Consider the following 23568-nt stretch of genomic DNA (forward strand, 5'->3'; position numbering starts at 1 on the left):
GCATATGTCTTTGAAGACAGAAGCATTATATCCATAATCAGGGGTAAGTGCACAAAGCTGGTACCAGGAAAGATGCCTCAGAAGTAAAGACTGTGAGGAGCACATTATCCACTGATATGAAATGCTGCATCCCCACAGACTTGAATGAGCTCATTGTTTTCACACATGACCTTCGAGATCCCCCCTGCACCCACACACCCTTCCTAACTTCTTCTAGAAGAAGCTACTCATCCATCATCTGGTCATGCATTAATCTGTCAAATGTCTCTGCTGGTTTCAGCTGGGGTAGAGTTATTTTTCTTCACAAGGGCTAGTACAAGGATATGTTTTAGATGTGCAAACAATCAGAAATGAGAGGAGCTGTGTATTTATTACACATTTCTGAATAAGTCATGCCAAATATCTAGGACAAACAATACATTAAGCCCTAAAGAACGCTTTGAAAGCTTTTTGTCTGCTGGAGGCAACAATGAAAAAGTAACATGATAGAAAGGGAACAGTAAATCATTCATGAGAATGATTAAAAACTAAATGTGGGTGAGATGCAGCAAACAACACTGAAAACAGCCAGAGTATTGAGTATCTCATCTTTTAGAGGTTGGAGAGGTTCTGAGGAACTTTAGGAAGTCTTACTTTGTGACCTTTATTGCAAACAAGACATAGCAGATACAAAATCCATGGAGAACTGAGCAGCAACAAGTTGCAGCCTATTCAAATGTCTCATGTCTATATCAGGCACTGAAGCAAAAATTCTACTGGACTTGAAATTACTTTGCAAATAAGGCTTAAGAAAAATGCATCCTAAGGACACTGGTGAAATAAGTATAAATTAGACTAAGTGCCAAATAATGCTTTATACATATGATCTCACATACACACAATCATTTTGGAATCCCAAAATCAAGTTCTGAAAGAATTCTAGTGTCAAAATGTTCACAGCTACCACATAATGTAATTCAGTTGTGGGTGTTACAGTTTCCCAAATTAGTGTGGTAGCCACAAATCATGTTATCACTAGCATTTATTTTAGATCTCTTCAACTCTATGAAAAGACCTTTTCAGGAAAGCTTGTATCCTAAGACTATCCCAAGTAAAAAGCTCAAAAACAATCACTAAGATTGGTTAAGATTTTTTTCTTCAAATAACACCCTTGAGCTTCAAGGGAAAATTCGCCTTACATTACGCCTTTGAGCCTTCACTGGCCCAGTTCTGTGTCTTAAGACTTTTGAAAAACTGATTTTGGAAACAACTTAATGCAGTAAAATCCTTGTAAAAATATTTTCCCTTCAGTGTCGTCTGGGTCATTCTCAAGAACAGACGTCTACATTAGGTCAATAAAATCATGCCAAACTTCACAGTCAACACCATGTTTGACCTGAATTCATATTCAAGGATATTTTTAGCCTCATTTCTTAAACAACCAAGATTTATGCAATGTGTTTGTGTGTGAGTATGCACCTGCCTGTGTCTTCAGCACCTTACCTGTTCCTGAACCCCCTGCATAATTCCAAACACACTGACATTCACAGGCAGAGCACATTATTAGTGCTTCAAGTCAGCTTTTATTAGGTGTCAAAGAATCCCCACCAGCCAAAACCAGACTTAATTTATTACAGCACTCTTGGAAACCATGTGTGTTATTAGCTGTTCAAGTATTGCTACTAGTCTGTGTAATACCCTAAGCATACATAACACTTGGCATATGCAAACCATAGGACAAAGATTTTGCCTCTATTTTCCTATTTAAGTACCACTCCCCCTGCTTTGTTTTGTAGTTTGGCAAACAATTTATTTTAGTAATATAAATATTTGAGCTGCAAATGACCAAAGCATTCAAAGCCTTTGGCACTGCATGGCAGTCATGTATTATTTGCTTCATTACAAAAGGTAATCCTTGTGTTTTTATTAAGAAGCTGGCACCAGCTGTAATCAAGCTGCTGGTTAAACATACCAAACAAGCAGCAAATTCTCAGCCATGATGTACAAATTCAACATTATCCTCTAGGACCTGTTGTTCCCTGAAAAATACCTTCAACGTTGCAAGAGAGGCAACTCTTGGGAATTTAAAATCAGATTTAGGAGAAAAAAAATATTTTCTGTGATGTGTCTGTCTGTTTCCAAATGCACAGCACCAGCCAAGCAGCACCTTCAAAGGTTTTGTTTTGGAGAACATAAAATTTTCCTTTGTCTTCAACACTGGCTTTTCCTTTCTTTTCAGCCCAGGCATCTGAGATGCCTTATCTTCTTCCTAGAGCTGCCAGCAGAAGCACAAGCTTAATTCCTACATCGGCCTCAGTACTCCCTCCAAAGCTCAGCTCTCCCAGCAATGCCTTGTATTTTTCTACAGCAAAGAAACTCCTCCATGCCCAAATGGGCAGAAGAAATGAGCAAAACTTGCTACACTCAGCAGTGCAGACTCCTAGAAACAAGATCAGCACCCACATTTTAGCTCACGAGAGAAGGGCTGTGAGAGCACTTAAGATGTCCAGGGTGTCCCCAGACTGGGAGGAGGTTGGGAGATAGGCTCTCAATAGCAGGGGCTACCATACATTTCCCTTAGGAAAAGTAGAAAGCCAAAAGGTAACTCTAAGTACTCATGACTCTTTTTTTACTACTTAGAATTAAATCTGCTGGAAAATCTACAGTGATAATTACAGTACTGGTTGCCAGACCATCAGAAGCCAAAGAAAAAGGATGAAGGGGGATTAATCTGTGGATGTGTTGGCAAAGCACAACAGCTGCACAGGGCCTGAGCAATTCCTTTAACAAAACAGAAGTGCAGATTGCTAAAATGATACTGGAAGAGAGATTTAACTTAACACACAGGCAGATCTTGATGTCTGAAGCTTGGCTATGACAAGAAGCAGGGAAATGTAAATGCAGTGGTTACTAATGGGCATTATGAACAGGCAGGTAGCTTTGACAGTACATTCTCAGCTGGAAGCTGTATTCCCAGGGACTCCTTATCTTCCACATCCACTTCTTTCAGCAACCATATAAATGTAGCAGGCAGATTTGCCAACCACAGGCATGTAACTGCTGGATAATGGTAGTGGTTGCCAGTTAGGCCCATAGCCAAAGCTGCTACCGAGACAAACTGAGAAAGCCTGGCTTCCCTGATTCCTAAAGCCAGCATTTCCACTTACTGCTGAGACACACAGAGAAAAGATAGGTTTCCAAGGCAGGAACTTCACTGCCATCAAACACTGGTTTGTATTCTGCAGAGAAACTGTTTGCCTCTCCTTGCTGTGGTGACTCCTTTGTATAGGCAATCATACACTGGAAGAGAAAGAGGGAGGGTACAGGGAACCTTACTGGTGACAGGACCAGATCTGGGGCAGAGCTCATGCTGTCAGCTGACACTGAGCCCTTTCAGAGCACTCAGACCCAAACACTAGCTGGGAGATTTTAGCATTTCTGCATAGTAATAGAAGCAACAAAAGTAGCTACCATAAATAATGGCTATATGTGTGTCTAACATCACATACTTTCTCTCATGTTTTTCTCTGTTTACTAATTCCTGAGCTACTAATAATAGCTAACAGGAATGATGGTGCTACAGAGCATGGAAAGAAAAGCATTTCACAAAGTGAACCTCTCCAAGACTGCCAGTGAGGTGTCGGACAGAAATGACTCTGAAGCTCCTGAACAGTAAAACCAGAATTAACCTCTGCCCTTGTGACTGATCAATGTCCAGTGTCAATCCCAATGGATTTCGGACCCACCCTTCCCTAAAGGTTACCTGTTCCAGCCTGACATGTAAATAATTAAACTTTCTCTACACATTGCCAAGATAGGAGGAAGAAAGGCTATTGCTATTCCACATAACTACAGATAAGCTTGGCTCTCCTTCCATCTCCTGAAATTACAGCCAAAGCTGTGAAGATGGCACGAGGAGGAATCTCTTACTCAGGTGCTAATGTTCCTGCCTGCACTGAAGGAAATAAGAGCTCTGATCCAGCCACTGGGAAAGAACACAGCAGAGACAAAACATTCTTCAAGGCCAAGGTCACCAGGAGGGTGTTGAATTAGGGTTATGTTTGCAGCCAGCCACACCACTGAGAGAGGACAAACTCACTGAATAAACCACAAAAGGACATCAAGTTGCCAATCAGGGATTAAAAGAACACATCGCAACTGTTCAGATTACAAATCTAATTCTGAAGATGTTAAATATGTTAAGAATTTCAATAGAGTTTTGATTTTGCTGCATTGTCACAGTCATTGACTCTTGGTTATTTCTAATAAAAACCAACTAAGGCAACATGGAACAAACTGGGTTTGTTCAAGGCTCAGCAATAATAATACATCTCTGTGATAAGGAAATGCACCCTAAATTCAACTGTGGAAAATTTCCTATTCTTAGACATGAAACCAATTGCAAAACCTTACTTACTAATGTAGTTTAAAATGTCGTATCTACAAAAGTATGTATAAAACCTGCATAGTTCTGTCAATAAAATGCAAAGTACACAAGCAGTCTGTATTTTGAAGGTCACACAAGCAATGTGAACTATGAACTTCAGGATTCATGAAACTGTGACATTTTAAAGTGGGAGAAGAAAAAATATTTTTCTGTCTTATACATACCATGAAATATTAAAACGAACAAACTGTAAATATTAAGATTCAGTTAAAAAATATTTGGAATCCAACATTTAATGTTAATGAATTTTCTACTGAGGAAAAAAATCAACAACTAGGCACCATGAAGTCAATAATCCACAATTTTTGTCTGATTTGCATAATTCAGGAGAATGTCATGTGACTTCACCTGGATGAGACCTGCTTTTTGCAGAACAAACACCGTCTTAAAAGGTACCTCTTTAACTTTTGTCAATTTATATGCTATATTTTAAAACTATCTTTCTTTATGCTATTAATGGTAAGAGTTCAGAGTTATTCATAATGTCAAATACTACCAAATCCAGGGTCTCTTTCCCAGCAGCTTACTAAGTGGTGTTGGCAACAGTATACTTTAACACTTGTAATTTATTAACCCCCTAGGTGTTGTAATAGGGAGCTAAAGCCGCAGACCGGAGGCATTTAGCAAGTTATATGTGCCACATAGTTTTACAGCAGAGGACTTTCTGCTGTGCTTTTCTTGCCTCACACTTTTTTATGACTTTTTTCCTCTCTCGGTAGCTGCCAAGCCTCACATACCTTGGAGATGCTTCCTTATTTTGCCCTAACACACTCTCTCATCTCAGAAAGTGTTGCCGTGCATTTCTCAAGGAAATGTTTAACATACCCTGAAGAATTTCTACCTTTTTCAAATGCTGATAGTGAAGTCCAAGACAAAGTTACATGATGGACCCTCCATCCCTGGAAGTGTCCAAGGCCTGGTTGGATGTGGGTGATCTGGTGGAAGGTGTCCCAGCCAATGGTGAAGGGTTAGAACTAGATGATCTTTAAGGTCCCTTCCAACCCAAACTATTCCATGATGGTTTACAGGACAGTGTCCTGGCCAGAACAACCAGCTATTCCACACAGTGAAAGGAGACATGTTGCAAGGGCAGCTGCCACAATGAGGGTTTTGATGGAAGGCACCAAGATGTTCACATTTTTCTCTGGTTGCTCCAACTGAGGCAACAAGCTTGTTTATTGTCACTGTGAGCTGCTGAAGTGGCAGTAGTCCTGCTTTCCTGACTTCTAAGAAAACATCACTTATCAGCCCCCTTCCTGAGTGCAGTTCTCCTGCATATCAGACCAAAAGTATTCAACATGTACTTCAAGGTTCAACAGGAGGGATGTCGCCTTTGACCACACCAATGTGATATCAAAGTCAGGCAGGAAAACTTCACTTCAAAACTAACCTTAGGCAGGAAGAGATTTTGAGTATATAACATCATTTAATGTCACTACTAGTTTTATTGTCACTCCCTCTCTTTTCCTCTATACTCCCACAGAGCCATCAAGAAGCTTTACAACATTACTCAGTAAGATAGTGACAGGAACTGAGGAGCATTGCTCTGCTGGGGAGTGTTTATAGGGGTAACAGCTGGTTGCCCACTCAATTCACAAAGTCAGGAAAAAGTTCTTTGCCACTTGAACATTGTTGACACTCTAAAATATCCAAAGCATATAACTCCTGTGATACTGGAGAAATGTAGATGGAAGAAGATGGGAAAGAACAAGAAACAGGGAAGAAAGGATGCAAGTTTTCTGCTTTTTACATGAAAATAAGTTGAGACATGCATTTCATTCAGGGTCGCAATTCAGCTCCATAGGGCTGGCAATATTTTCCACTAAGAACAGAGTAGATGCATATGACACTTGTGTCATCCTTTGTAAGGCAGCCCAGGCACCCAGAGCCACCCAACGCTGAGCTTTTATGACACTAGAGTTAAATAACAGGCTCTTCCCCACACCCCGAAAGCCAGCTGTGCAGGAAAAACACAACTTATTCAGCAACTTAATTGCTTAAAATTCTTTGTGCTATTGCTTGTAACATAGTTGCTGAGATGTCAAGCACTGGGTCACTGCCCTCCAGGGAGTAGCTCGCCCCTCCCGGGGCAGTCTGGGCACACCGGGCAGGACCGGTGCCGGGAGAAGCTGGGAGCCCCCTCAGCCGCCGGAGCCCTCTCAGCACCGGCCCCGCCGCACCGGCCCGGTCTCAGCCCCCCCCGCCCCGCGCTCTCTCGCGAGAATCGATCGCTGTAGACGCGATGTCCTTTGGGGCACTGGCGGGGGGAGGGCACGGGGGAGGGAGGCAAAGCCTTGATTGATAGCGGCTTTCACCAATAGACTCGGGGAGCGGCGAGGTTTTAGCCAATAGCTTCGCTGCGAGGCGAGAGGTGAGCCAATGGCGATGGTGGGGGGCGGGGCGCACCGCTGGCTGATTGATCCCAGCTCTGGCGTTGTTCAGTCGGAGCGAGAACATTCTAGAGGTGAGTACGGGGCAGCCATTGCCGGGTCCCGTCCGCCGGCCCCTCCTGCCTCAGCTGCGCGCCTCTCGCCGCCTCTCCCTCCCCCCTTCCCTCTTCTCCCCCTTCCTCTTCCCTCTCCCTCACAGGTGCCGCCCCTAACGATGCTCCTGATTGTGTCTTGCCCGCAGATATCCCGGCACCGCTCTCCCTGGTGATACCGCCCGCCCCAGGACGCCGGGATCCGGAGGCTGCGGCGTCCGCCTCCGCCTCCCTCTCCGTCTGGATATAAGCGCCCCCTCGGCCCTGTTCTCCTCTCACAATCGGCTTCGTCGCAGCCCGGGGCGAGCAGCGTTGGGTTTATGTCTTTATTGGACGAAAACGGTCAGTACTAATAGGGCTAGGGCGGTGGAGGGGCGGGTGGCTGGGCGGTTTGTGCGGGGCTGGGGTCTCAGGCTGTTGGTGAACGGTGGGTATTTGCAGAGGTTTTGTGTTACGAAGCGTCCGGTACTTTGACGGGAGGGGGAAGAGAAGCGATGCGGGGCGTATGGGGGAGGGGCGGGGGAACAAACAACATTAAAATGCACAACAAAATTCAGCTCCAAAAGCAGTGGACCTTCAGCTGTGGGGCTGTTGTTTGCTTTTTGGGGGTGGCGAGGCTTTCCTTTTTTTTTTTTTTTTTTAATTATTTATTTATATTCATTTCGCCGCCGCCATGCGACGAGACAAGATGGCGGCGGCGGGGCCGCGCCTCCCGCGCTGTGGCGCGGGGTGGGGGGGGCGGTGGCGCAGTTCCCACCGGCCGCGGGGGGGGTGGGGGGCGCTCGGCCGCGATCCCGAGGGGCGGCCCGGGGGACACTCGGGGGGCGGCCCGGGCTGTGAGGGGGCGGCGGAGCTCCCCCGTCCCGCCGCGCATGCGCTGCCGGCGGTGACTCCCCCATGGCTCCCAGCGCTGACTCAGTGCTTAATTGCTGCATTTATGACTCACCGCGAGCGGGGCGGGGACGCGGCGCTGTGCGGCAGGGATTCGGTGTGCCTTCCCGCTCTTTCCTCCGTGTACAGCATATGGGGGGGTGGTGCTTGGGATGAGGTGTCGTAGGGACCAGGAGAGGGAGCTTCAGCCTGCAGCAGACAAATGCTGCGCTCTGGAAGGAGGGAAAAACGGAACGCTCATTCTTGAAACTCGGTCGCCGAGAGAGTTGCTTCCTCAGCATTTCTTCAAACACGTGGTCAGGTTACGCGGTGGCTCTTTTTAGACGTCCTGGGGAAGGAAATGTGTGTTTTAAACGGAGTCCGCGGTGTACCTTTTGCTGAAAAAGGGTAAAACTGTATCAGGGCTATTGTAGAACACAAGGCATGTAGAGATCTATGTTCTTACTGTGTAAAGAAGTTGTAAACCTGACCAGAGAGACTTGGCTTGTGTTGCACCACAGGCACGCTCTTCCACATAAATACTAAGAAGGCTTTTTTAATGTGTCAACGCTTCTGTCATTATGAAAACAACATGATGACGTGTCAGAATAGCCATGCTATGTAGTCAGGGTTGCCTGTGTAGTGAACCAATTGTGGCTAAAGTACTCTTAGATGTGATTATAGAGGCACGTGTTAATTTAAATATGTAAATACTGCTCAAGGTAACTTTAATAATAGGATTCATCCTCCTTCCCCTTCCTCCCCCTCCTCCCTTTCCCCCAAGATAAAAATCAACTGGAAAAGCTGCCGCACTGCCCTGTACCTCTGCATTGCTAGGCTTTCTACAGTGAAGCAACTTCTGTCAGACTTTATCAGGCTTATTGTTAAGTCAGAACTCAACAGAAGCTGCTATGAGAATCCATAATTGAGAGGGAGAATTACGTAATTTTCAACTCTTTTCCACTCCGATCCAAAAACTGGTAAGCCATGTAGAAACTATGTTGGGCTACAAATTGCTGCTGCTTCGTCTTAAATTTCACGACATTTTGGCGGACTTTGGTTTGTGATAGGTTCCTGCTATGATGTGGAATTTGAAATGGATTTCCAAATGTTTCTCTTGATTTCCTGTGCCCTTCAGCCTGAAACCATACCACGTGACCCTTATGGTGCAAGTCACTGGTCTGCATAATAAATTGAGGAGTGTGCCCTTCCTTAGTGATCCCAGAACCCCTGCTGCAGTTAATAGTATAAAAAGGTAGTTGTAAGCTGTTCAGTGGTTTTAGGGTGGTAAGAGAGGGTGGAAAGCTTTGTGGTCTAGTTAAAGTTCATTAGCAGTACAACCCAAGGATGGATTTCAGTTCCATAGGTTGAAGAAAGCCATAGCATAATAAATGTACTTTTCCCTTTTTCTCACCCTAGATTTCATCCCTAATATAGCTTTGTAGCAAGAGTGGATTGATGTTCATTAAGCTAAACGTAATTTTTTTGTGTGTTAACACTTGCAGAGCTGTTGCGCAGCCACTGGTACCTGTATTGGGGAAACATAGCGTACAAGCAAGAACCTTACAGCCTCAGTGGCGAAAATTTTTTCATGTCAGAGACCGAGAACTCTTGCAGTCGTTTATGTCATCCCGTCTTCTCCAGACAGAAGATACCAAAAAACTGCAATCAAAGATCTCTTCATCTTATTGATAAAGCTACTAATAAGGCAAAATGTCTGTCAACGTCAACCGCAGTGTTTCAGATCAGTTCTATCGCTACAAAATGCCCCGTCTGATTGCCAAGGTAACTTCCTAAGCAGCAGCTGGAAGCAGGGAGTGTTCTCCCATAACTGGTTCTCCTAGGAGAGGAGAGGAATCATGGTAATGCTTGGCCATGCAGGGCAGGGAGGGAGTCTGCTCATTCAGTCCACGCTATGTGATCATTAGGTCTTAGAAGGAGATGCACTTCTGAGCAGAATTTTGGTGGTTATATGGGAAATGCACACTGGGTTTGGCTGTTGCAAGCATTTAACCTTAAAATATTATCTGCTTTTTTTAGGTGGAGGGCAAAGGAAATGGAATAAAGACAGTTATAGTCAACATGGTTGACGTTGCAAAGGCGCTTAATCGGCCTCCAACGTGTAAGTAGTATTGTGGAATGACACAGTATTTTGTAATGCTTTTCTGTTTGAAGTGGTAGTGTTCATTGGCTAGTAAAGCATTAATACTGTTCTTTACAGATTTGTAAGAAAAAAGAGTGATTATTATCTCAGGATTAAATAATGGACAGAAAGAAACAGCCTGTTTACTTGCTGTTTAAGAATCACAACAAAGATATAAATGTGGTAGTGACTATAATTCTTCCTTTCCAGATCCTACCAAATTTTTTGGTTGTGAGCTGGGAGCACAGACCCAGTTTGATGTTAAGAATGACCGTTACATTGTCAATGGATCTCATGAGGCGAATAAGCTGCAAGACATGTTGGATGGATTCATTAAAAAATTTGTTCTCTGTCCTGAGTGTGAGAATCCTGAAACTGATCTGGTGAGTGCTTTGTCTGCATTAACAGTAACACTAAGGAAACACTGTGTTGGACATTTGTGAAAGTGGTGCAAAGATAAAAGATATCAGTATCTATGAATAAAAAATCAAGTACATATTCTTGCATCCTTACGGAAGGTTTTACATCTCTTAACAGTTCATAACTTCTGGGATAAATTGGTACTTCTAAAGTTTTGTCTTTAGAGGGTGATACAAAGTATTTAAACCTCTGGCTTAAATTGTAGACATCAGCCCTTCAATGCAGTTGTTCTGTAAGTAGTAAATTAACTTGTGGTTGTTCTCTTTACAGCATGTCAATCCTAAGAAACAAACTATAGGTAACTCTTGCAAAGCCTGTGGCTATCGAGGCATGCTTGACACAAACCATAAACTCTGCACGTTCATTCTCAAAAACCCACCTGGTGAGTGCTTTTCCTTACTTCTGGGGATAAAGAGAACTTCTGTATTAGTGGTATTATGGAAGTAGAAAGATAAATAGTTCACATCTAATTAAAATGTAAAAAGGCACCAGCATACTTGTAGAGTGTGTTTATAGATCAAGATGAAGGAGCTGTGCTGGTAATGTCTTCCCTCCTTATATTCTGTCCTTCCCAAGTAAAACTATTTGTTAAAAGCTGGATTTACCTGTGCAGAACAAAACTTTAAAGGAAAGAAGGTAGTTAGCAGTAGCTCATGGCAGTTGTTTCTTTAGATCAGCAAGAAATGTGAGAGTAGAAAGTAAAAACTGTAGTAAACATGAATTGTAGTCTGTGCAAGCAACACTCTGTGGTAAGCATCTAGTTGCCTGCTGCAATTTAAGCTTGCTAGAATAGATAAGTCTAACCTATTCCAGGGGTCTCTGCTTTGTGAGGTCACCTGTTATATAGACTTGGACAGTCTTGGTGACAAGCAAGACATTGACTGCAGCTGGGAGTTTCCCCACCAAATGTACATCTTCCCTGAGTGTGTTTGAGGATGGGTACTACCCATAAGTTGCAGCTAATGAAAGCATCCAAACCCACTTGGGGATTTTGCAGACATGCAGGGACTTTCTAGTTTGCTCTAGTTCATAGAACAAAACATTAAAATTCACTTGCAGAAAGTGGTGACACTGGTACAGGAAAGAAAGAAAAGGAGAAGAAGAACAGAAAAGGCAAGGACAAAGAGAATGGTTCTGTGTCCAGCAATGAGACACTTCCACCCCCACCACCAGAGGAGATTACTCCTCCACAGGTTGTGGTAAGTAGAAGGGAAAGTGGGGAGATAAGGGTGTGTGGTGTGTTGCTCAGATTTAAAACTCTGAAGTCACTGGTATTCCTTGCTGGTCAACATTGCATCTAAAAGTCTTACTGTATCCAGAACTTAGTGATGGACTAGAAAGGTCCCTGATTTTCTTCTGTAGCATCTTTATCAGCTCATCAGTACCAGCATTTGTGCTCCTTGCTAAGTGAAATATGTCTATACTTTATCACTGCTTTTCAGGCATCTGGATGGTCTCCTGTGTACTAGGTAGAATGGTTGAACTGCAGTTCAGGTAGCCCTGCTGATGGCTGTAGAATTAGGTTTGGCTTCCATTACTTAATTCCTGGTTTTGCACTTTCTCCATGATCTTGGACTTGCAAATTGTACTATAAACATTTCTTCAGTTTTATGATGCTGTCAAGTCCATAGCATTTCTATCCTCACATAGTACTAAGCCCGCAGTAATACTGTGTGCATCTCTTGTTTTGGTTTTGTATTGTAGGAGGAGGAGGATGATGATGACTGGGGTGAGGACACAACAGAAGAGGCCCAGAGGCGTAGAATGGATGAAATCAGTGACCATGCGAAGAACCTCACACTTAGTGAAGACCTGGAAAGAACTATAGAAGAGAGAGTCAACTTACTATTTGATTTTGTAAAGGTAACTATCCTCTGGTTGTTGGCTTGATGTAATCACTCAGCTGTAATTGTACAAAATGTAAGGAAACTAAAAGCACCTTGCTCAAGCTTCTGCAAAGTACTGGCTCTGTCAGCAGTGGGAAGGGATGATTGCAAGGAGCATTAATGCAGACGTCAAGTGGCATTAAAATGTTTCTCTCTGTACCTGTTTCCCTCTAGAAAAAGAAGGAAGAAGGTGTCATCGATACTTCTGACAAAGACATTGTAGCAGAAGCAGAGAGACTGGATGTAAAGGCCATGGGCCCACTTGTTCTCACTGAAGTCCTTTTTGATGAAAAGATTCGTGAACAAATCAGGAAATACAGACGTCACTTCCTTCGTGTGAGCCATCTCTTCTGCACTTATTGTGACAACTGTTAGGAGTTTTTTGTAGCAGTTGCTTGGGGAACTGCTACAAAAAAACTGGGGAAGGACTTGTTGTAGTGTTTTGTTTTTAAACTTCTCCTTAGCTAGGGGGAGCTGCTGGGAAGGGATAGTATGAATTATTTGTAAACTTTGCAATCTAATAGAGCTGCTTCTGCTCTAATTCAGTCTGGAGAGAGGGTAAAAAAGCTCATTCAATCACTTTTGCTTTTATCACAATTCTAGTTCTGCCACAACAACAAGAAAGCTCAGAGGTACCTTCTCCATGGCTTCGAGTGTGTGGTAGCTATGCATCAGTCTCAGCTTATTTCAAAAATACCACATATTTTGAAGGAAATGTATGATGCAGATCTTCTGGAAGAAGAAGTCATCCTTGGCTGGGCAGAAAAGGTAAAGGGCAGTATGTAATGTACTGTAGCAATTAAATACCTGAAGGTAGCCAATTGCATCTGGCTTCTCCAGTCTCCTGTGTCTTGTGCAGCAAGAAGCCTCCTTCACAAAAATGGACTGTGAAAGGCAGTGGGTGAGATGAGAGTTCCAGTTTAGGCAGTATTTGGGTACAATCAGGTGTAAATTCCATCAAAGTTCACACAAAGCATCTGTCTTTCAGGCTTCAAAGAAATATGTTTCCAAGGACCTTGCCAAAGAAATCCGTGTCAAAGCAGAACCATTTATTAAATGGCTAAAGGAAGCTGAAGAAGAATCTTCCGGTAATGAAGAAGAGGATGAAGATGAAAACATAGAGGTAGGAAAGGCTTGTTTACTGTCAGTACTGTTTCTGCATACCTAATTCTCGTAGCCTTGTCCTGTGCACACTGAAATGGATTACTTGGGGTATTTGCAGGAACAGGAGGAACTCTCCATTTACAATGTTAAGTGTTGCTAATTGTAGTCAGATGTCTACATGAGATCACTGTAATGCAATTGCACCCAGGTGTAGCCCAAGATTTTACCATTCTACAATGACAGTAGCAGCTCATGTAGTGCAAGGTTGACAGGAGGTAACAAGTATTGTCTCATGTTGTAGATGAGTTAGTGGGGATGTGTTTGTAAGATAAGCTGATGGAAAAATAACTGACCATCTTCCTCACAGTTTAGGCCTAGGTAAAATCTGTTGGTTGCACTACAGCTGGCTGTGTCTCGGAATGTTTTTACACAGGGATTGTTTGGTTTTTCTCCTCCCAGCATTGTATTATTCTGCTCCTGAGTAGATGTTGCTTCTTCCACATGTACATGCACAGCTCTGCTTTACAAAGCAGGGGTTCATGGTCAGGAGGGTGGTTGGGTAGTCGGGTGTTGAAATTACTCCAGTGCTTAGTAGTTGTAGGTGCTGTAATTAAAGAAGTGTCTTGTCTCCACAGGTGGTGTACTCCACAACTGCCAGTGTACCTAAAGTTGAAACTGTGAAGCCTGCAAACAATAAAGATGATGATATCGATATCGATGCCATTTAAAGTGATGCAACATAGCTTCCAGCATAATAATGCAAACTTCTCTGCATTTTCTGCCAGAAGTGTGACTTGTATGTGCACAAGCTGAAATGGCTTAACATCCTGCTACTTTGTACTCTAAAATGTATCTTTTTACTGTGACTGGTCTTGTGTAACTAAGCCTAATACCAAGGAGTCAGCACGTCGGTGAACTGATCTAGTTTGCAACTGGCATGTTCTATTTTGTTTTTCTAACTTGTGTTGGACACATACTTGGAGCACATTTATACAGTTGTGGAAATAAAGGATTTGGTTTTGGTCAATCTTCATTTGATTCAACCTCCTTATTGCTTTTCCAAGTAAGTATTGACACAGCTCAGTGAAATTTATGAAGCTGATCACACAATAACAATCTCTTAAATGAGACAAAAAAAACTCTCAACCCTAGACTCGACTGTTCCAGCAGTGGAGATTTGAAACCTGGGCAAGAAGCAGGTGTTGAGTAGTCAACGATGTGCAGCTGCCAGCTTCTTAAAGCAGGACAGTCTGTATTCTGATCTTTTTTGGCTTGGGTTTTTTAAACAAACTTCAGTTGTAATTGTACATGAGTTGAGTTTTGGCTTGGGTTTTTTCCTTTCCTGTGGTTTTCAACAGTTCCAAATCCAGGATTAAAGCAGCAGGAGCTGGTACTGCTGCAGTTGGTCTGTGCTGCCCCTGAGGCGCTGGCTGTTGCCATGGGTCCAACTGTGCACAGGCCAAGCAGTGTCCAGCTCCAGCCTCATTTGGGTAGGGAGGGGCAGAGGAGGAGATCTGCCACCCTGTGTGCAGAGGTACCCAAAGTTCACCTGCTTATCTCTGGAAGTGTCTTAAATACCAGTGTTGAATCAGATTCCTTTAGAAGCAGGATAAGTTAAAACCTGGTCCATCAAAATCAGGAACCAGGTATGGCATGGTGTGCGACAGGTTTTGGCCAGGCTCGAGTTAAGGGTGGGGGTTTTGTTGCCCTTCACAGCTCCCTGCCAGGAAATTGAGAGTGGGTTTGGGTTTTTTTGTTGGATTCAATATGAGAAGTTTTGAGAGATCAAGGCTGCCATTCACAGTGAGCTGCTTTTTCTAGTCAGGTTGTTCTGGCAGAACTTGGAATTGGACAAAAGCAAAGACTGTTTGGGTAATTGCAGCAAGGATACCTTGAGCTGCAGTTCTGTTCTGCAGTCTTGTGTTGCATGGGGCCTTGGCAGTGAGTCATGATGGGCACTGGCAGCTGTGGCAAACAGCACTGGAACAATGGGGTAGAGCCATGGAGCATTTCAAAGTGCCCTTTTATGTGGATTTTTATTGGTGTAATACAAACCCACAATTTTTAATTTAGAGACAAGTTCATTCCTGGCTTCTTTTGTCTGAAAGAAATTCTGTTCTCCATTGGGTTTAAATCAGGTTTGTATTTCCAAAATGCCCATTTCCCTGCATGTTTGGGAACCTGGAAGATTGATTGCTAATCCCTGTGTACCCTCTTGGGAATTCATCTGTTCCTCCTGGTGCAGGCACATGCCTCCTTGGTTTAACTGTTCTGAGCACACCCTGATAAGTGTTACTCTCATGACCAGAAGGGTTCTGCCTGAAGTAGGTTCTTTGTGGTGTTGGCTGCTCTGACTGGTGCCACCAGTGAAGTCCCATTTCAGAGCAGACATGGTGGCAATTGCAGATTGCCACCAATAGGGATAATCTCTGGGTGTTGGGGTGTTTTCCCCAGGATGTAAAGATTAGCAAGACATACCTGTTCCTTCCTGCAGGAAAACTAGGAAATAAATTTCCCAAAAAAGTGTTTTGTAGGGTCAGTGTAGTGATGATGTCATACCAAAGCTATAGGATGGTAGATTTGGTGTAAAACATGGTGGGAGTATGCAGGGAAGAGTGGTGTTCTTGTCTGTAGTAACCCTCAGGTAGATCAGAGTGTGTCATGAAGTGGTACCCTAATTCAGTCATGGTGGAGGCTTCTAGAAGTGCTGAGGCTGCCACTATGAAATTCATGGTGCTGAGTTACACTTCTGACCCCGTTTTCACATTCTTGGTGCTGTTTCTGTCTCAGATTATTAACTGATGATTCCACCAGCTCATAAAAATTGAGTGTTGGTTATGTGACTATTTCTTTAGGGAAGGGAGTCTGACTTTAAAGTTTCATGAGCCTTTGAATGTATTGCCTCTGCTATCTGATTAAAAATAACAAGTACATCTTCAAAAGGCAACGTGGAGTTCACATAAAACCTGCTCCAGGCTTCAAAGTTAGACTTCTGGCACACAGGAAGGAAACAGCATTGGGTGCTTCCCCTCACTTGGTGCTGTACCGTGTCTCTGCTGAAAACCCCAGTGTGAACACTGCCCTTGGGCAGCTGCAGGGTCTCAGCAGCTCCATCAGCCTCAGCTTTTCCAACCCTCATCTCCTTGCAGGAGCCCGAGATTGGGAGCTTTGCTGCAGCTTGGCAGCCTCTGGCAGCAGTTTCTCTTCATCCATCACAACAAGGAGCTGCTCAGCTGCCAGCTCTGCTCGGGGCTCAGCAGCTTCAACCAGGGTTTGAAATCCTGACTGCTGTTGTGCACGTAAGAAGTAAAATTGCCTCGTTTTACTTTTATCTGTTAAAATCTACAAGTTGTCATTAGAGCCTAGTGCCTCCTCAGTTGGATCTGGCTGGACATCTGTTAGTAAAAGCGTGCTCTTTGCTCCTGAGTGTGCACAGCTTGGGCTTGTAGTGAGGTGAGGAGTAAAGATGGGAAAAGTGATTTGAAGGGATTGCAGTAGGCAGAGAAATGTGCTCAATGCTCTTGTGTTACCTTGCTGTGGTAGTGGCTTCCCTTGCCAGCGTAGCTGTGATGTGGTGATCCCCCCAGAGGTCACCTCTGCCGGGCCACTTGTGTGAGGCACTACCACAAGCCTGTCATTCCTCCCCACCAGGGCCTGCCCTGTTCCTTGGGGTAAGAGGCTTGTGGAAAGATCCTGACCTCCACCCAAGTCAAACAGCTCAGTTGATTTGTTGCTGTCCAGAGGTACCACAGAGTTTAAAAGTTGACAATAAATAATGCTTAGCACATGGGTGTCTTCCATGTGAAAGTTCTGAACCTTGCTGTTTGAAAAGGAGAGCCACCTCTGAAAAGTAGCAATCTCTAATGAACTGTCCTTTCATCTGAGAGCTGCTACAAAGTTGTAATAAAGATCACAGGACCTCTGGGCTCCAGTGAAAGTAGGGTCTGGACATGGCAAGGAGAGATGGAACAAAAGTAGCTGACCCCCAATTAGTCTTGCCAAACTCTGGCAGCTATTTTCTCCTCAAACTAATTAGTCCCAAAGAGCCTCAGAGGCCCGTTACTGAGGATTGACTCCTTGGCATTCGGTAACACCACTGAACCGTGAAGTTCTGGAACAGAAAACCCAGAAGTAAAGACAAAAAAAACTCAAAAAAACCAAAAAAACCACAAAATAAACAAAAAAAAAAAAAAAAAACCAAAACCAAACTTGAAAAGAATTAAACAATGCTCTTTTAAGCCTTGTCTGTAAAACACTACATGGTTAAATTCCAGCTCAAGGTTTATAAAGTTATTGGAGCTGTTGGGTTACTTACACACTTGACAGGCTGCTGGCATTTTTATTTTGTAAATGATCATCTTGCTGCCACAGAGGTGTCAGAATCTGTCTCTTGACCTGGAATTGCTGAGGAGATGATCTGGAGCCACTGGCAGGCAGCTTTCCAGGATGTCCCTTCCTTCCCTAGTGCAGACCAGTACCAGGGTATATCCACAGCTCCCTTAGAGCTACTGCAGCTGACATCCATCAAGGGCATGGCCCCAGTGCCCAGGTGATGCTGCTTTAATTCAGTGAAATTCTAAAACTCCATTTTTTTCACAGCAAAATCAAAAAACATCTTGATAGTTTGGGTTAGGAACCTAAGAAACAGATTCACTCAGAGGGAACTCTTCTGTTTGTAATTCATGTCAGGGAAACCAAATGAGTGCTAAATCATTTTTCTGCCCATCAGTTTTTCTACTTGCATGTGCTTCCAAGTCATTGCTTATTCAGTAGTTAGGGCTCTTTGAGCTAGTTTGTTGTGGCTGATTTACCAGTCCTGGGTGTCCTCTGGGTGAGATGGCATTAGCTTCCAGTGCTGGCCACAGAGATCAGCTGTGACAGGACGGGTTTGGAGTGAAGCCAGGCAGCCGCGTCAGTGAGGCAAGGCTGAGAGCAGCAAGGCGCCGGGCTGGCACAGACCTGCCCACGGGGGTGCACAGGCTTTACCAGGCCCTACCCAAGTGCCAAGGTGCTTTGGCCCCCAATGTTTTCTCTCAGGACTTTCTCCCACCGCTCCTTCCACGTCACTCAGCTCCAAGGTTACTCAGCTGCACTGCATTGGAGCTTGAACACAGGCAGTCCTGCACCTGCAAGGAGGGGAAAGAGGTTGCAGAGCCTACTCCTGCTCCCAGGTCCTTGGCATTTTCTGAGGCTGGAGCTGTTTTTCTGGTGCTAATCTCACCCCATTACTGTGGTATTAGAGGTATTTTCTGCACATTATTTTCTCAAGGGGAAAAGAGATTATTCAAAGGAGTGCTCTGAGCACAGAGTCACTACAGCCATACATTGCAAATGAGGGGAGTATCAGCACCAGGAACAACTCAACTGGAGGTTTGTGTGGGTGTTTTATTATTCTCTGTGAATTTGTGCTTGATACTGTTTTTTATATTTATCTGATATTAATAAAACCCAAGTAACTGCATTGACGTCAATGGAGTTTGGCTTTGATTCTGTGCAATTAAGGTAGACATCTGACATCTTTAAAAGAAACATGAGGGAAGTATACATCCCCAGGAGAATCCTATCCCTGTCTTGTCAGGGAGTTGTTAATAAATTATTTATTAATCAATTATCACTCTTACAGACAAAGTCACAGGTATACAAATTGTGAACAGAGTAGTTCACATAGGAAAAGACTAAATAAAGTAAAATACTAAATAAAGAAGTAAAATACTAAATGAAAATACTAAGGGTGGTCTCTGGGGTTGGAAAAACTGGATTTAAAAGCTTCCATCTCCTGCCTTCTTTGTTCCTGCAGCCTGTGCTCACATTCTGTGTCACAAGCCAGAGGAGCTGGTGGTTCCAGCTGGATGTGCTGTGGAATTTGGGGTGGTTGTGGATGGTGGGCAAACACAGGCAAAATTGCAAACAGGAGCACAGCTCCAATGACAGAAAAACACTGTTCTGTGTGGAAAAAATGGGATTTTAAGCAATATCTTTTAGATTCTTAATAATCGGCTGACATTTAATACAGGAGTTTGCATTCTCCATACCTTCTCCATGAACAGAATTGGCTGGATTATAGTTTTGATTTATTCTGCTGAAAGATGCCTATAAAAGGTTCAGAATGCAGAAGGGGAAATTTTAAGGAAAATTAAAAAAAAAACCTTGACTGTTGGTGAACTTCATCAAAATCCCAAGAAACTGTTTAGACAAGATGAATGATGTGGTAGCTGCAGCCACTCAGGCTGCTGTCAGGAACACACCACCTCCAAAGAGCAGAACCCCTGCTTAGGTGGAGCAGTACAGAAGCAGGGAGGGGAAAACCTCTCTGTGAGGAAAGCAGGTTGGAGCCTACCCTAGAGAGGTCACTGAAGAACAACAGCTTCACCCTGCAGTCAATGAAGGAGCCAAAGTTTTATCAAGTAGCACAACTTGCTGAAGGTGAGTCCAGGGATGAAAAAAACCCACCATAAAAAGCAGCAACATATATAGAGAAATAATCAATTGTGCACTCCTCATGCTGATTAAAAATCAAGATGGAGGGGTGACGAGTCCTAACCAGCTCCTGGTCAATCCTGATACCAGAAGATGGGACCAATGCATTTGACTTGGGGAAAAAAAATGCTGTAGGAAGCAAGAGGTGTTCCTGAAGTCCCCAGAGCTGTGCAAATGGGTAACCAGCCTCCATGAACCTCCTCACCTGTGGGGACCTGGGGGTGCTCTCAGTTTTGTATGGCCAGGTTTGTGTGCCTGGGTGAAACATCTGCTCCAGACCTGCTCCTGGGAGAGGACAGGAGCGTGTGGGCTGGGGGAGAGACACAGGGAAGCCAGGCTCAGCAGCACAGGCATGGCTGGCTGCATCCTGGTCCGGGTCACTGAGAGGGAAGCCAGGAAGTGAAGGTGGCTGTGGTGTGTGGGTGGTGAGGATTGAGAGGTGATCAGTGAGGCCTTCCTGTTTATAACACCAAAAGGCTTTTCCTGGGCAAGGGGGTGGTTTTATCTGAATCACTGAAGGGGAACTGAGTGTTCCTGGTGGGAGGAAAAGTGGGAGAGCAGGTACCTGTCTGTTGTGAGAGCCTTTCTGGGGGCGTTCCGGGATGTGCACTGAGGAGCTGCGGAGCTTCACTAACACAAGGCACTGACTGCTGCAGTTTCTTCTTTTTATTTTTACAGCCTTTTATGATACTGTCTCTGCCTTTGTTCCTTTTTTTTTTCACCTCAGTGGGGTGGGACTGGGAAACAGAAAGAAGCAGTGGTATCGCTAATACCAGAAAACCTGTTCTGCAGGAAAACCTGCAGATGTGTGCAGGATGGGGAAGGAGCGGGTGCACTCATGACCCAACCTGCCCTGCACACGGAAGGCCAGGGGGTGATGGGGATGACAGGCTCCTTCCTGTCTTTCCCCTTTCCCATGAACCCATTCTCAGCTCTGGGCAAAAAGGCCAGGTGCTGTTCAGGGCCTGACCTGATAACCTTCAAGGAGCAACGGGAAGGAAGGTCTCCTGCCTTTCCTGCTCCATGGGACTTGCTCTGCTGTGGGGTCAAACAGCCTGTGCCTTGGTCTAGGCTGGTCAGCAGCAGTGAATTTGGTGTTTATAAAGGAGATGCCTGTAGCTGTCAGAGGGCTGACATCGTGGGCCATGTCCTGAGGAGGCATCTAGGTGTCACAGAAGCCGCCAGTGCTGGCAATTTTCTGTGACCTACTTTTCCTCCCGAAATTCTATTTGGTGACACTGGCAAAGACCCATTCCCCACGAACGGCCCCAGGAACTTCCCCAGGCTGCAGGAGGGATCCCAGGCGGGTCTGACCTCGCTCCCCCCATCGCCGTGACACAGGCACGACTTCTCAGCGCCGCGCTGGGACACAGCCCAGGCAGGCAGGACGGGAAGGGCACAGGGGCACATTTTGTCCCGCCACGAGGCCTGGGTGCCACCTGTGACCTCGAGCATCCGCCTCTCTAGCCAGGAAGGGTTGCGTGGGGCGCAGGGATCGTGGATCGTGGCCGAGATCGTGGCGGGGGATGCGGGATCAGGCTGGGGGAGCGGGCACTGGCTGGGCTCCGGCTGGGGGAGCGGGCACTGGCGCGCCTGCGGGGAGTGGTGAGGCCATGCGGAGGTGCTGGGAGTGCGGGATTCCGGGAGTACGGGGTGCCGGCAGCGCGGGGTGGCGGGAGTACGGGGGGCCAGGAGTGCAGGGGGCCAGGGATGCAGGATCCCGGGAGTGCGGGGTGCCGGGAGCGCGGGATCCCGGGAGTGCGGGATCCCGGGATTACGGGGTCCGGGCGAGGCCCACACAGCCAGGGACGCCCCGGCCCCGCCCCGCCCGCCCGAAGCCAAGTGGCCGCCAGGGGGCGCCCGCGCGCCGGCGGCGCCGCCCCGGCCCAGAGCGGCCCCGAGGCGGGGACGGACCGGGGGGACCAAAGGGAAAAAAGAGAATAAAAATATAAACCAATGAAAAACAAAACAAACAAACACCCCCCCCCCCAAAAAAAAAAAAAAAAAAAAAAAAAAAAAAAACAAGGGGAAAAAAGAAAAGCACGAGGAAAAAAAAAGGAAAAACACCCCAAAAAAATCCTTCTCCTTCCAATTTTCACCCTCCTGAATATTGTTGTACTGAATGCAGATCTGCCCGGGTTGCACTTCTCCCTCCCAGCACCACTGAGCTCACATTGCCTAATGCACGTTTTTGGGGAATAGGTGCAAAACTCTCGTGTTGGATGGAAAGGGGGTTCCCAGCCTCGTACCTGCCCCTGCTGGGGCCACAGCTGTCCCTGCTGGGGTCACAGCTGCTGCAGGGCCCCAGGAGGTGTGCGGAGCCTTGGCACAGGGAGGTGGCACAGCGGCTGCCTTGTCACCCTCTGCCCTAGGGTGGCTCAGTCATTGCAGTGAGGGAGATGTCTCTCTCTGGAAGGAAGGAAACAGTGGAGAGCTGTGTGATGGGGAAGGGCATGAGGGTAGTGAAAATAATGCTTTATTGAAAGCACTGTCAAGAAAATACTTGAGAGAGAGAGAGAGGGGGAGAGCTGCAGCTGTCTCTCTGTCACCCACAGTCCATGGGTACATCCATGTCACACTCAGGGAGAACTTGCTTTTTACATTCTCCAACCTGAGTCATCAGGATGCTCTTAAAACCCTGGTCCATGTAATCTCAGTGCACATGCTTTGAGAGCAAAGAGGTGCCTTTGGCATCATTGGAGGAAATATTCAGGCCACACTTACAGCCTGCTTACCCTCAGCAGCACTTTTGCCTGCAGGAACAAACTACCTCACCTCCACATCTGTGTGTTACCTGACTCATTGCCAGTAACATGTCTTGTAATGAGCCACTTCACCAGCTGCACTCACCCAAATGTCATGTGAGGAGATCCTGCACACACAGCCAGTTGCTGCTTTGCCTGCATGGATGCCTGCCCTGCCCTGCTGATGATCTTGGCTGTTCAGATTCCCTCCTCCAGCAGGGTATGTGTGCTGGGAAGAAGATGATGCCCTCTCTCATGCAGCAGACTCACCATGCAGCTCCATGGCCTCCCCTCCATCTGCATTTCTGGTACCCAGGATGCTGTAATTAAACACCTCTGAAAAGCTGTGTTAGCATGGACATACCCAGAGCTGCAGGGAGCCACAGAGAAAATAAAACTGATGGCAAGCACCAACCAGCTCCTGCTCAGCAGTCCAATGGGGGGAATCTGAGAATCCATTTATTTTTCTTCATTTTGCTCTGATGTTATTTTTCTGTGATCATGTTGTTCGCAGCAAAACTGAAATGAAAAGCACAACAGCCAAGAGTATCAGAAGTGCAGGAGAGAGAGCTCCCCACATAATCCTGCCTTAAGCTGGTCCTGGGAAGCAGGGCTGAGCATCTTGGCTTTGCTTGGGCAGTGAGGGAGGTGGTGGGATGGGTTGGTGGAGGCTGGTGGGATGGGTTGGTGGAGGCTGATCTGTCCAAAATCTTGCTGTTGGCATCTGGCTGCATCCATGCAGCTCTGCCAGGCAGGGTGAAATGATAGACAAAGGTACTATCCAAAAATCATCTGCAAATCATCAGTGTGTGCACATCCACTTTTCCTGATAAGTGAAGACACCAGAGGGGTCTGGGGGTTTTTACAGAATTATTTTTTTCCCTGTTGTCCTAAATTCTTCAAAGACAAGCATAGGCTCCTTGTGGGAGGGCTTTAAAGTGACTGCCAGACAAGTGAATTTATAGCCTTGCAGGTGTCAGAGAATCAAAAACCTGATTGCCTGGGTCAGACTGGGG

General features: G+C 45.5%; 1 protein-coding gene and 1 non-coding gene across 3 annotated transcripts; both read left to right on the top strand.

The window, feature by feature from the left end:
* Positions 1-6746: 6746 nt before the first annotated feature.
* On the top strand, positions 6747-14364 carry EIF5 (eukaryotic translation initiation factor 5). 2 transcript variants are annotated; one of them, XM_009101726.4, is made up of 13 exons: positions 6747-6890; positions 7058-7250; positions 8563-8758; positions 9284-9563; positions 9819-9900; positions 10132-10304; positions 10612-10723; positions 11401-11540; positions 12046-12204; positions 12402-12563; positions 12831-12995; positions 13216-13350; positions 13967-14364. In XM_009101726.4, exons 4-13 carry the CDS (start codon positions 9492-9494, stop codon positions 14057-14059), a joined length of 1293 nt encoding a protein of 430 aa, XP_009099974.1. In that variant the 5' UTR covers positions 6747-6890; positions 7058-7250; positions 8563-8758; positions 9284-9491; the 3' UTR covers positions 14060-14364. The 2 variants fall into 2 exon arrangements, with proteins under 2 accessions (XP_009099974.1, XP_009099972.1); XM_009101724.4 differs by lacking the exon at positions 8563-8758.
* LOC115485508 (small nucleolar RNA SNORA28) lies at positions 11076-11199 on the top strand. The gene has a single exon (XR_003946285.1). It is a non-coding gene; the product is annotated as a small nucleolar RNA SNORA28 (small nucleolar RNA).
* Positions 14365-23568: the final 9204 nt, after the last annotated feature.

This window comes from Serinus canaria, chromosome 5, assembly GCF_022539315.1.
Source record: "Serinus canaria isolate serCan28SL12 chromosome 5, serCan2020, whole genome shotgun sequence".
In the NCBI taxonomy this organism is placed as follows: domain Eukaryota; kingdom Metazoa; phylum Chordata; class Aves; order Passeriformes; family Fringillidae; genus Serinus; species Serinus canaria.